The sequence below is a fragment of the Ovis aries genome, chromosome 20 (genome assembly GCF_016772045.2).
Source record: "Ovis aries strain OAR_USU_Benz2616 breed Rambouillet chromosome 20, ARS-UI_Ramb_v3.0, whole genome shotgun sequence".
Taxonomy (NCBI): domain Eukaryota; kingdom Metazoa; phylum Chordata; class Mammalia; order Artiodactyla; family Bovidae; genus Ovis; species Ovis aries.
The window spans coordinates 30,715,922-30,729,824 of NC_056073.1; the positions used below are offsets into that span (position 1 = coordinate 30,715,922).

At 41.9% G+C, this 13,903-nt stretch overlaps 3 protein-coding genes and 1 non-coding gene across 4 annotated transcripts in view; 3 read left to right on the forward strand and 1 right to left on the reverse strand.

Annotated features, from left to right (window-relative positions):
• Positions 1–10,611, forward strand: part of LOC101108868 (uncharacterized) — a 37,216-nt gene extending 26,605 nt beyond the window's left edge. The window contains exon 2 of the transcript XR_009597630.1: positions 7,081–10,611. The gene's annotated coding sequence lies outside the window, so the exon portion shown is untranslated. The remainder of the gene's footprint in view (positions 1–7,080) is intronic.
• Positions 601–674, forward strand: TRNAI-AAU (transfer RNA isoleucine (anticodon AAU)). Its single transcript has one exon. It is a non-coding gene; the product is annotated as a tRNA-Ile (tRNA).
• Positions 2,064–2,462, reverse strand: LOC114109699 (histone H4). The gene has a single exon (XM_042237208.2). It carries the CDS (start codon positions 2,430–2,432, stop codon positions 2,121–2,123), a length of 312 nt encoding a protein of 103 aa, XP_042093142.2. The 5' UTR covers positions 2,433–2,462; the 3' UTR covers positions 2,064–2,120.
• Positions 7,203–10,611, forward strand: LOC101109397 (histone H1.3). Its single transcript, XM_060403386.1, has one exon. The coding sequence runs from the start codon at positions 7,261–7,263 to the stop codon at positions 7,924–7,926; it is 666 nt and encodes a 221-aa protein (XP_060259369.1). The 5' UTR covers positions 7,203–7,260; the 3' UTR covers positions 7,927–10,611.
• Positions 10,612–13,903: the final 3,292 nt, after the last annotated feature.

Sequence of the window (13,903 nt, forward strand, 5' to 3'; positions counted from 1 at the left end):
TGTACAGATTTCTCTTATCCTGGACTCCGCATTTTTTGGTGACAAAACTGTTAATTTTTTTCTTGGTAAAGGGAAGGCACCTTTCACAAGGAATAATTACCTGCTTTGGGGAAGAAAAAGGGAAGTCAGAGCCCCATTCTTACATCAGATGTTCTTCAAGTTCCTTTGCTGAAAATAATTTTTATGCCATAGTGGCATATTCTGGGGTAGCATAGTCTCCGTTATAGTTGTTATTCAATTCTTTTTTGGATGCCACGTGTCTTACCATTTTTTGTTTGTTTGGTGTCTTACCATTTATGGTACATTCTGGATGAGACGGCTCAAGGAGGGTTTACAAATTGATAATGGAGAACAAGAGTTTGTTGTTTGGGACGAATCACAAACCAGGAATAGGAGCCAAAGAAGCAAACTGAGAAACATCACGGAGATCATAGGATGTTGGTGAGGAAGAAAGGCACAACAAAACACTGTGAGAAGGTTATGAAGTCAGGAGTAATAAACAAAATCTCATGTAGTGGAATTAGAAATATAGGTTTAGATTTGCCCATTCAGAGGTCTCTGGGCACTATGGGGAGGATATTTTTTCCTGGTGAAAAGCAGGGCCGGTTAGCTCAGTTGGTTAGAGCGTGGTGCTAATAACGCCAAGGTCGCGGGTTCGATCCCCGTACGGGCCACTTTCTTTGCTGCCCAGGAGGCCGATAACTTTTCTGAGGAAATTTGCCTCTTAACCTACACAGACCTGGGAATAGTGGGTAGAGTCCCATTGCTGTCGTGTCCTACTCTTTGCTACCTCTCGGACCATAGGACTCCAGGCTTCTCTGACCACCACTGTGTCCCGTAGAATGCTATTTAACTAGCTCATCCTTTGGCGTCCCTTCCTCCTTTGGGCTTCTCATGGGGCTCAGTGTAAAACAATCTGCCTGCCAAGGCAGGAGTGGCTGGCGACCCCGATTCGATCCTTGGGTCCAAAAGATCCCCTAGAAATGGCAGCTCACTCCAGTATTCTTGCTTCTTGCCTAGAAAATCCCACGGGCTAGAAGAGCCACCACATATAATCATGAAAAGATATGCAGTGACTCCAGATTATCCCAGGCTTGGAGATTTCATAAATGGGAAGGATCTAGTAAGTGACAGACACTAAAACATATACAGGAAGGAGGAATATTAAAACCTTAATCTGGGACATCTCTATTGTTAAATAAGGATGACCAAGTAATTCGTTGTACAATCAAATAAGTTATAGGTAGTTATTGATAGTGGAAGTGGGCTCCATTAATATCTATCTTGAGAAAACAAGCACAGAATGAAACTGTCCCTGGATGTGTTCACCCACTCCAGTATTTCCACTGATACAAATACAAGTCCTCAGGGAGTGAAAGATTTAGAAACCAGGTGGCAGGGAGAAGGTCTGAAGACAATCTTTTCTGCCTAGTGGGAAAATGGAGCGGTAAGGATAGTCAGATGAGGTGGGAAGGCCATAGGTTGACCTAACACAGGAATTCAAGGCACATTATCAATATTTTGGAAATTAAGTATTAAGATGACTGATAACCTCTTAATCATGCTACATTTCCAAAGGGTCCTTCAAGAGTGCACTGGGTAAGACTGAATTTTTAAATGTCCCTCCCACCCGGGTTTATTAGCTATGGATCCATCTGCCTATAGCTATCTGTAATGTTTCCTGTGGGAGGGAGGTTGTTTCAGTCTCAGGTGCCCTCTACAGGACACTAGGAGCTAGGTCAGTGGGATATTCTAGGAGTTAATTTTAACCTTTGTGGAATGAGATGAACTTAAACACATTGAAATTAGAAAACTGCATTTCCAGCTACAATCCACTCCTATTGAGGAAAAAAATAACCTAGCAGTCCCACTGCCTGAGATTTCCTTCGGCCTTGTTCTATTAACATGTCTGAAAATCGCCATCTTGAGAGTCAAAGTTGAAAAAAAAAAGGACAAATACAATGACTAGCTTGCAGTAACACCGCAAACCTTCTATTACCATTAGATATCAGGCATAGTACCTCTGGCTTATTCGCTAAGTAACAGCCCTTTTTATGACCAAGTGGATGGCCCTGAAAAGGGCCGTTTTGTAAGCAGAAACTTCCTAACTACACGGCAACTTAGCCGCCGAAACCATAGAGGGTGCGGCCCTGACGCTTGAGCGCGTAGACCACGTCCATGGCAGTGACAGTCTTGCGCTTGGCGTGCTCGGTGTAGGTGACCGCGTCCCGGATCACGTTCTCCAGGAACACCTTTAGGACACCGCGGGTCTCCTCGTAGATGAGCCCAGAGATGCGCTTCACGCCACCACGACGAGCCAAGCGCCGAATAGCAGGTTTGGTAATACCCTGGATGTTGTCCCGCAGAACTTTGCGATGGCGTTTCGCGCCTCCTTTTCCGAGCCCTTTTCCTCCTTTGCCCCTACCAGACATGATGAAAAGCAACTGTTGTTCTTTTCCAGTACCCGAGAACCAGCTGCAGCCCTTTATATATCAGTTTTGCGGACCTTTTAGGAAACTGAAACAGCGAGGGCGGGAACTAGACTTCTGCCCCTGCCTCTTCCCTATCTTACTGGGTGTTTGCTATTGCCAAGAAGGGAAGGGGGCGTGGAAATGCTATTGGGTGTCTGACCCTCCTATTTCCTGGTTGGGGTCCAGAGTCGCTGGTTTTGTGGTCTGTAGACAGGTCTCTGTGGGTTTTCTCAATTAATATTGTACAAGTTTCCTCACCATTTTTATTATTTAATAAAAGGAGGCTGTTTTGCCACATCTGTCTATAAAAAGGGACAGAAAGCAGAATAAAACTAATTGTAAATGTGAAGATACTTTAAAAAGTGTATTTCTTAAATTCCTAGCAATACTTTTCAAATTTGGCTGATCGTCAATGTTTTCGTTTGGCAAAGCTTTAGATATACATCGTTTCAACATTTCTGATAAAGCGGGAACTTCAGGAAGGGGAGATAAAGTTAACTGAATTTCCACTCTATGCTGGAAAATCACTATTTACATTGTGAACATGAAGAATCGCAGACTTGAAAACCTAATTCTGTTCTAATAAGTAGCATTGTTGGGGTTAGAACTGATGCTCTCTGATTCTGGGGTGTAATGTCCTTGCCACCTACGTCAGTGGAGTATTGAAGATACAGCATGATGAATTGTGGTGGGTTAGTGACTAAGTCATGTCCAACTCTTTCGACCCCATGGATTGTAACCCTCCAGGCTCCTCTCCATGGGATTTCCCTGGCAAGAATAATGCAGTGGGTTGCCACTGAATAGGAATTTGCAAATTAACCGCATTTTAAAAATTATTGACTGAAATGCTGTTCATGTTAAAAGGATAACTGATGTTCTACACACCGAAGATAGGCATTGATAAGTTTACTAGGCTGATGCCAATATTTACTCACATTCCACATATTCACATTGAATGCCTTCTATGTAACTACAGAGGTCATTAAGAAAAAACTCCCTTCTTTGCTGGTGTTTACCGCATAGGCAGTTAGAGGATTATTATTTCCTGAGTCACAAAGTTTTGAGTTTTATTTCAGGTGTGCTTACCTGTAGATTTAGACAATTTGTTCTCCCATGCTCTCCTTTTTGAGAGAGGCACTAACAAGAATCATTGATTCATCCTTTCAACAATTCAGGGTTTATTATATTCCAAGTACCCGTGTACAAACAGTGCAGTAGTCGCAGGAGACACAGATTTGATCCTGAGTCAGGAAGATCTGCTAGAGTAGGAAATGGCAACCCAATGGCAGAATTCTTGCCTTGGGAAATCCCAAGGACATAGGACACTGGCGGGCTGCAGTACAAGATATCGCAAAGAGTCAGACATGAACAGTTGAGTAGGCAGGCTCAGGAGCTTAGACTTTGAGAATTTCAGGACTAACCCCAAGTCTACTGAAATGATACAGCATTTTAAACAGTATCTCCAAGTGGGTAGTTTGCTCTAACCACTTGGCTGGTTTGAGAGAGTTGTTTTAGAGCTGTGGTGTCCTACATTAGCCACTAGCCACCTGTGTTCATTTAAATTTAAATTAGTGAAAATGAAATCAAATTAAAGAAATAATTTCTTCAGTCAGTAACTACTATTTAATAGATGCTCAATAACCACAGGTAAACATAGTGGTTGTGCAGATACAAACACTTCTATCATTGTAGTAGGTTGTTTTAGGCTGTATTTTGATAGAAAATTTCTTATGGAGAACTTCTAGCCCAGCCTGAGAAATGGAATGTGGTAAATATATGAGACTGAGACTTGCTGCTGGAACTGAGGATTGGCGTATTTTTGAAGTATAATAGAAATTAGTTAACTTCTAGATGTACCAGATATTACAGATAGAAGGAAACTGGAAAGTTGAGTATAGTAAAGTTGTTTTAGGAAATTAAATTAATAATATATAGTTATGCTTGGAGGGGAGTTTCAAGCAGGAGCTTGGAGGGGAGTTTCAACCAGGAGTTTCACCTGGTCCTCAGGTGAGACCATCTGACAGAAAAAATGGATGTGATTTCTCATTACCTTTCTGAGCACATGATTATAACACAATGTTCCACTTGTTATATAGCTCTTCTTTTTAATTTGGCCTTTTTTATATTTAGTGAACATAGTCACTTTTTTCCTTACATTTTTGAAAGTTAATGAATTTTAGCATGCTTATATACAGTGCCCGTGGCTTGCCCTGGTGCATACTACCTATATCTTTTACAGTCACTGGCTATGGTAGAGTAGGGTGTTGACACCAACATTAAGAGGACATGAAGTTGCGAGATGCCCATCACTTGTCTCACTTTAGTTTTTCTTATTTATTTTTTAAATCTATAAGGTAAAAATAGTTGAATTCTTAGTCTAGCAGAAAAATACACTGTTTTAGGATCTATGTAGATTTAGGATTCAAAAGTATTAAACACAAGTTTTTTTTTGTGGGCTATAAGTAATAGGAGAAACTTTCCAAATTTACAGTCCCATGGGGATGATCCTGCTTTCAAGAACCATGTCCACACTACAGTTAGAGTGTAAGTACTTGGGTCTCAAGCAATAACTGTATCTACATGCAGCATAGCTCCATCATTCTATAAATATCTGGGGAAGAAATTTTCAGGTGGAAGCATGTCTCAATTATCGTCCTCTGGGAAAGGCAGAGACCTATAAACAATGAAGCGAATGGCCCTGAGCCCAGTGTCTTCTCCCTTATTTGGTACCTAAAAAGCCATGGTACCAACAGTAGTTGCATAAGAAAGAAATTGTGACATCTGCTGTAGGAAGTACTTTTCACCTATCTTAAACTGAGTACATATAACTTAGGGAACAAGTTGAACATGTATTCAACAACTGATATTATGACTACAATGATTACCAAAATAGTAAAGTATTAAACATCTGGATTTTACCTGTATCTTGAGGACTGATAGTATTAGGCTCTGGCCCAAAAAGGAAAAGAGCCTTTATAATGTGCTTGAAAAGGAAAGGGGCCTATATTACTGTTACTGTTGCTATTGACAGTGATATCATTGAGGATGACAAGTAGCCCTTTTTTCCAGACTCATAAAATACCTGTCCTGGGAAAATTGGAATGTTCCGTAGCCAAAATTTTAACCTTCCCTCTTTATACACTGTATTTGTATTTGGTATATAACATGGTCTCAAGTCCCAGAGATTTACTTTTAGACAGTACGAGTCCAAAATAACTATTGAAAAACAAACCAAGTGATGTCTATGTAATTTGTTAAGTATGGAGAGATGACATCTTTAAAACTGATTATCCTGTCTTGGAGTTATATGAGAAAATTCTCAAGTTACTATTGAACGTAGGCCAGAAGAATTAGATTTTTGAAAGTAGGGATATCTACTAGAAAAAAAATCACAACACCAAAATATCTTTCCTGTTTATTTACTTTGACAAACATAAGACTTAGTTTCAGTATTTGATTATTTAATAGGTACTAGTTTTGTGCTCAATAATCCAATATTTACTCAATTCCATTAGTTCTGCATGTTACAAAGAGATGGAGTAGTAAATCAGCCATATTTGCTATGAAATGTTAGTTCAGCTCCTCAGGTGAACATATTCAGCCAATTAATTTAGGTTGCGACAGTCAGCTTTGTATTTTGCTAGTAAAAACTCAAGGAAAGTTATGAAGACTCAGGAAATGATTTAAAGGAGAATTTTTTCTTCTAACGCCCTGTGTGCCTATTTGCAGTGTTGAAAACAGTTAAATCAAATATGTATTTAAAGTATCATTTTGGAATACAGGAAATATGTACACAATTGTACGATAAATATTGGGAAAAAAAAAAGGCTAATGGACAGACTGTCACTAAGCAATTTACAACATTAACCCAGGTGTCTGTTTTTTGAGCTTAGAGCTGGTTGTTATAGAACTGCCATTCTGGGGCTTCATGATTCACTTTTCTTCATTGAGGATGGCATGAGGGATTTCTAATGCCCATTTTGGGTCTAAAAAGTCTATTATACTAAGTTTGAAAGAAGGTTTTAAAGACTGTGTTTGGAGCTGTTTATCTAGAAAAACAAACGGAGCAGCCCCACACCCCAGCCTTCCAGAAAACCCGTTTAAATCACGAAACACTGCAATCAAACCCAGTTTATAGTCTCGTCACTCATAAACTTTTTTAAAAAGTCAGTTTTTGCTAAAATAGTTATCTATCTTGTACGTAGAATTTTCTATCCCAGTGCCAATTCCCAGTGCTTAGTGCAAACAAGTTGCAGGAGAGCTGTGCTATTGCTCTCGCGAAAAAACCTATTTTCCTCGTATATTTCAGTAAAAATGAGGTTATTTATATAGAGTTGAAAAGAAAACAATGTGTATGACAATGCCCTGGAAGAAAGATTTGCAAAGGAAACAGAGAGAACTAGTAATTTTAAGGAAAATCTGAAAGTTGTCTCAATTTGACTGAAGTTTCCAAGAGAGTTGGGGGAATCAGGAAAGTTTCAGGGAGCCGGTTTTGAAACTAGGTATAGCAAATAAGGCAGGAATGAAGCCTGAAGAGTCTCGGATCAGTTTCCCCCACATGCCTAATTATTTCGTGCCCAGATTTCTTATATTTTTCTTCTTTTTTAAGGGGCAAAAAACACAGCCACTCGGCAGAGCCGAGGAGTCCTCCCTAGCCGCGCGGCGCACAGACCAGGCAACCAATCATCACTCAGCGACTCTCTATATAAACCCCCAGCCGGCGACGCCCGGGACACGCCGTTCTGACAGTTTACCCTTACTATTTTGTCTTTCCTGGCTAAACAGAAGCATGTCGGAGACGGCTCCGGTTGCTCCTGCTGCTCCCCCACCTGCAGAGAAGACACCTGTTAAGAAGAAGACGAAGAAGTCGGGCGCGGCCGCTGGAAAACGCAAGGCCTCTGGGCCCCCGGTGTCCGAGCTCATCACCAAGGCTGTCGCCGCCTCCAAGGAGCGCAGCGGCGTGTCTCTGGCTGCGCTCAAAAAGGCATTGGCGGCCGCCGGCTACGATGTGGAGAAGAACAACAGCCGCATCAAACTGGGTCTCAAGAGTCTGGTGAGCAAGGGCACCCTGGTGCAGACCAAGGGCACCGGGGCGTCTGGCTCTTTCAAGCTCAACAAGAAGGCGGCCACCGGGGAGGCCAAGCCCAAGGCGAAAAAGGCGGGCGCGGCCAAGCCCAAGAAGGCTGCTGGGGCGGCTAAGAAGCCCAAGAAAGCCACGGGTGCGGCCACTCCGAAGAAGGCTGCCAAGAAGACCCCTAAGAAAGTAAAAAAGCCGGCGGCGGCTGCTGGGACCAAGAAAGTAGCTAAGAGCCCGAAGAAGGCGAAGGCAGCCAAACCGAAGAAGCCGACTAAGAGTCCGGCCAAGGCCAAAGCCCCCAAGCCCAAGGCAGCCAAACCTAAAGCTGCCAAGCCAAAGGCTACAAAGGCCAAGAAGGCGGTCTCCAAGAAGAAGTAAATCTTCAGCGGCACCTCCTGCTTTGAAAATCTCAAAGGCTCTTTTCAGAGCCACCCACTAATTTCAGGTGAAAGAGCTTAACCGGACATAAATCCCTAAGTTTACCTACGAGTTTTGTAATAAAGGTAATTAATTTTTTTAAATTTGCCGCTCTACTGTGATTGGGTAGCTGAGTGTGCGTCCGGGTGCGCGCGCACCACAGGGTCAGTATCGTGATGGTGGTCACAGTGCTGTAGTGCGAGCTCTGTGCCTCTGAAAGGAGCCACTTGTGACGGCTCTGGGTCTTAGCAGGGATGTTGAGCAGGACGCTGCACTGTGCGATGGTAACGCGACCCCGAAGTTCCTCGTTGAGGATTTTAAGCTTCGGGGGGTGGGGTGGGTAGTGTACGCTTTGTGATGGGCCCCGTTCCCCGCCGGCTCCGGTATCTCTTCCTTGTACTCCAGCACCGCGGTCTCGTACACCGGGACCCGGTCGGAGTAGTTACCCTTGGGAAGCAGACGATGCATGCGGCCCCTGGGAAACGAGCCTGGCCCGGGAGGAGCTGGTTTTGGGCCTTTGTTCGCCCTCTGCCGCCCTGTTTTCATCCTCCATATTTGTTAGGGAAAAAGTGCAACCTGAAGAATGGATTATTACAGTCTGGATGTTTGTAAGGTTTTCTTTCTCATTGGTTTGTAGTGTCTAAGGAGAATTAGCCAATCAGAACGCACTCCCGAGTTTATTTGCTTGGTCTCTAGGAGGAAATACTGCGTCAATTAGAGATTGAAATACAAGGATTTGCGTATACTTGGAAACAGTTGAACAGCTTGTATTTTTTTCCCTCTTAACGAATGTAGTCCTACTCGAGGGGACTTTGATACTACTGATATTCTGCCTGAGTCTGCATAATTGTTCCTACTATGCTGACAGTGTGAACTGCTCAGTCGTCCGACTTTTTTGAGACCCCATGGACTGCACCCCGCCAGGCTCCTCTTACCTTGGGATTTCCAGGCAAGGATCCTGGAGTGGGTTGCCATTTCGCTCTCCAGGGGATCTTACCGGCCCAGGGATCGAACCTGTATCTCCTGCATCGTAGGGCGGATTTTTTACAGCTGAGCCAATGGGGGAGCCAACCCTAACACTAAGGTATAGTAAAAAAATTGTTAAAAAAAAAAAATGTAAAAAGCACTCCTGGCTGTTTATAATTTACCCGTTTATCAAATTCTTTCCCGCTAAGATGGTTGGCAGTCTCATATCTTTTGGTGGATAAGTAATAAATAGGGAGATAGAAATAATTAAGCTTTGGGAAACGCAAGGAGAATGCTTAGCTCCTCGAGCCGCAGTAACCAGGGCAAAATAAATTGTTCTAGGAAGATGGATGTTTCGTCATTTCCACTTTATCCTGTTTTTAATTTCAGGGGAATGCCACTGTGTTTTACTGATGAATCTTGACAAAAATCTGAGTTTTGTAGACCATTAGGCAGTCGTAAGCATGGTTGGGGAAAAATTACATCTTAGCAAACTAAATTCAGTTAAGCATTTCCTTTTAGTATGTCTGTAAGCACAAGCAGTTACAGTGGATTTTGCAGACCTTATTGACTTTTTCAACAGTGCAGTGGCTGTCACAGATGTTTTTATGTCACTTTGAAGATATGAAGATATCTTGAAATAGAGTTTACATCATTCTGAGTCCTTGAAACTGACATTTGTTATTCCACCAGTTGCTCTTTGTTATTTGATATGACTAATGAAGCACATTATATGTATGTAAATACATTTTAAAATTATATTTTAATATGCCTTTCTTATCCTGTATTGGTATTCTAAAACATGATATTGAAAAGGTGTTTATAGGTTCCCCAGGGTGTCCATAGAGTCCACCATACAAGTCATGAGTCCCTGAGCAGATTGTCAGTGGGCAAATAGCTCATGGTTAAAAGGCTTCATCTTATTTATTTGCTTACAGCCTATTCCGCCCCCCCCACCCCACCCCCACCCCCACCACCAGCCCCTTACATACACTTTACTGGTTAATAGTTTATTAAATTTTAGTCTTTCAACTTTAAAGAAAAAAAAAAATCTTTGACTATCTTTCTAGCTTTTCTAAATGAGATTTTATTTTTCATCCATTGCAGTTGCATTCCATACTTTCTTCTTTCTGGAAAGAGCCCCAAATCCCGTCTCTTAGAACAGTGGTTTGGTTGAGAAGGATATTTGGATAAATGGGAAAATGTGAAATGGTTACTCAAGAGTCTTTTTGAATATAATAGATTGCATCAAGAGGGAAAGTTAAGAGGGAAGAGACCTATGAGGTCTTTAATACCAGAATGAGTTTGGCTTCTGATGAAGAATGATGAGGAATAAGAATTATGTGGGAATGTGACATTCAATAAGAGTGGTACTATACAGTATCTGTAGTTAATTACATTTTACAAAGCTCTTCTATGCCTATCTCACTATAAAGCTCTTGCAGTAGGTATAGCTAAACTCCTTGTTTATTATTACTAGTGTGTACCAGATGTCTTTGGGGGTCTTAGTTCCCCAAGCAGGGATTGAACCCAGTGTTTGCTGTGAAACCACCAAGTCCTAACCACTGGTCTACGAGGGAATTCCCAATGCTGTTTGTTTTACAGTTCTGAAAATTGTGGCTTAGAAAGATGAAATGGCCAGCATCATCTTGTCAATAAACAGTGCACCTGAGTCTCAAACCCAAAGTCTCAAAGTTTCTTTCTTCCTCGTGTCATTTTCTGTGCACTGCTCACCATCTATTATGCCTACTGGAAAATGAGTTATCTATTTCATTTTGATGCCCATCTAGAAAGACGTAACATTCATGTATTTCTGTTTGAGATCCTTTGTGACCTATCCAATTCACAATCCCTTTAGAATGTACCAGAAGCAATTAAACATCATTCATTCAATGCTCTTCTAGTTTTAGTCTGGCTTCTGTAAATTAATATTCATATTCCTTTCCCTTGGACAGTTTCTAATTTCCAAGGAAATCAGAACTTGTTTAAATCTTACTCCATCTTCCCAAGTTTTGTTGCACTTAAAGCAGCTTAAAATGAACAACTTGGAAATAGGTAAAGAACACAAAGATGGCTTGATATTCTGCACCAGGAAGATGAAAGATCAGAAAGCTTATTCCTGTCCCAAAGCCACATCCCTAGGAGAGCAATCTGAAACATTCATCCTTGGAGTTCTGATGTTCCTTTGGTGAACAAAGGTGGTCTGTCAGGTACAGTGGCAATATCCAGGTTTAGGAAAACTTAACAGATCAACATTTAAAGATGACAAATATCGGCCAGGAACCTGTATGAGTAGTTGTCTGCAAAATATACTAAAAGGAAAAAAAGGTTTCTTAGCTTGGAAGGTGTGAAGGGCATGTGCATATTTTCTTAATGCAGGAGGGTACTTAGGCATATGACATAAATCTAAGCCAAATGTATTAATAATCTTTCAAACCAGCCTGAAGTTACTATTTTCTTACTTCTGCTTAGTAATTACCTGACTCCTTATAACTGCAGGAGGTAGACTGAGTTCATGTCACTGTGTGGAGGCCTTGATTACTCATGTCACTCAGTCACTAAAGCAGGTAAATGTTTATATAGTGACGACCTGTAGACTGTAGCCCACCAAGCTCCTCCATCCATGGGATTCTCCAGGCAAGAATACTGGAGTGGGTTGCCATTTCCTTCTCCAGGGGATCTTCCTGATGCAGGGATCGAACCCAGGTCTCCCACATTGCAGATAGACACTTTAACCTCTGCACCACCAGGGAAGCCCTTAAATACAAGAATCCAAGTACTAACATCAAAGATTTCAAGGGAGGAAAGGAAGCCGGGTTGAATAAAGAAGGGGGAGGAGGCAGGAGAGGGGGGCGAAAGGGGTGGACTTACAGACATCTCCTGCCACCTACAGATACCCAGGCGAATTGGGACTTTTCCCTGGGCCTCCAGAGAAGGGAGGACTAGAACTCGGCCCTACCAGAAATCAGACCAGACCAGAACCAGAATTCGAGTTCTCTGTCAAGAGGAGGTGATCAGTCTCCAATCCTCAGCTCAGGCTGAGGGCCCTTCGACCAGATTCCTGTGTCCAGGACCGGGGGACTAGAAAAACAGGGAAGGATAGGAAAGGTTAAGGAGAGGAAAGAGAGCGGGAAGGGGAGAGAGGTCAATAAAGTCTCTTGTTTTTTACCGGTCAGGGCACTCTGGCCAGTTGTCTGTGTCAGGAGGAGACCAGGGACAAAAGGGTCCCAGTTGCGGCCGCTTGGTCTGGTCCATTGACAGGTAAGCTGGCCCCTGAGTATCCCAAGTGGTCAGGAAGTCGGTCTCAGCGAAGAGGAGTCCCCACCAGAGTCGCCATTTGTTGCAGGAAGACGGACCCCTTCCAGGGCCCGAAAGTGGGCTCTTGTCTAACAGTCGGAAATGAATTGTCCAAGGAGACACATATGCTAAGCAAGAGGTTTCATTGGGAAAGGGCACCTGGGTGGAGAGCAATAGGGTAAGGGAACCCAGGAGAACTGTTTATATAGTAGTAGTAGTGAAAGTCACTCTGTCCTGTCTGACTCTTGCAACCCCATGGACTGTAGTCCACTAGGCTTCTCTGTCCATGGGATTCTTAACGCAAGAATACTGGAGTGAGTTGCCATTTCCTTCTCCGGGGCAATCTTCCCGACCCAGGAATCAAACCCATGTCTCCTGCATCGCAGGCAGATTCTTTACTGACTGAGGTATGAGGGAAGCCGATATTTATATAATCTGACATTTTCTCCCCTCTCATATTCTCTCCTTGTCCTCTTACACCTGGGATGATTCCATTGCTTCCTAATTAGTATTGTAGCCATGTTATTCCTAACTGTTTCTTCCTAGTTTATCCAGCCCCTAATTCCTAAATTCTGATCATCTGTCATATAAAAATTATTGCTGCTAAGTCACTTCAGTCCTGTACAACTCTGTGCGACCCCATAGACGGCAGCCCACCAGGCTCCCCATCCTGGGATTCTCCAGGCAAGAACACTGGAGTGGGTTGCTCCCTATTAGCCTTTGGTTCAAGTGGGAACTTTATTGCCTTTTGTTGTTGCTGCTTTTTCTGTTTGTTTTGACAGTTCTATTCATCTGTAATTCTCTCCTTTCTACCTGGAATAAGCTTTCCAATTTCATCTCAGGGTCCATCTCAATGAATAAGTTCCCCTAATTAAAAAAAATCTAGTTTCCCTGCTAATGTACCTTGATGATATTAATATTTCAGTACTATTATTATCAAGGGAATATTTATAATGCATCTTTTCTCATTAAACTAAACCCTAGGTCATTAGTTTTCTTTGTCTTGTTTTTCCCAATAGTCTAGGTGTGTTTTTAATTGACCAATCTTTAAAATCCTGTCAGATGGTGGGATTGTCTCCAGATAATCAGATTCAGTGATTTCATTTACTGTTTTTCTGTATGAGACTAAGGGTTATAAATCTCAGCCCCTTCTATCACTCTCCTCCCAATGGCTTAACTTAGGCACTGTACTAGCTCCTTTACTGCCATCCAAGGTGTTGGGGCTTCTGAAAAGAAAGAAAGACATCCCCAAATGAAAACAAAAGAGCAAATAATCAAAAAAACCCTTAAATATAATACCTTTGCAATAAGTCTTCAAATGCAGAATATAAAAATTTACCTGTGTGCACATGTGGTAGGCAGGAAATGGGGAAAGTATGAAATGGTATTTCTGAATCATCTTGATTTTTTAGCTATCATTTCCATAAAATAAAGATACTGATTATTCAGAGAGTATATATTTGTGTTTAGTTTACATGTGGTTATAGGCAACCAGGTAAGCTTGAAGTGGTTATACAAGTTAGTGTTCCAACAGGTACCTATAAAATGTCACGTGATTTAGATTTGTGACATTTTCCCAATAAAATAAAAATTCATTAAAAAAGGTCTCATATTAAGCACTAGCTTTTCAATGTATTTAAAATTTTTTTAAAATTCTGTTTGTCAGCTAGCATCA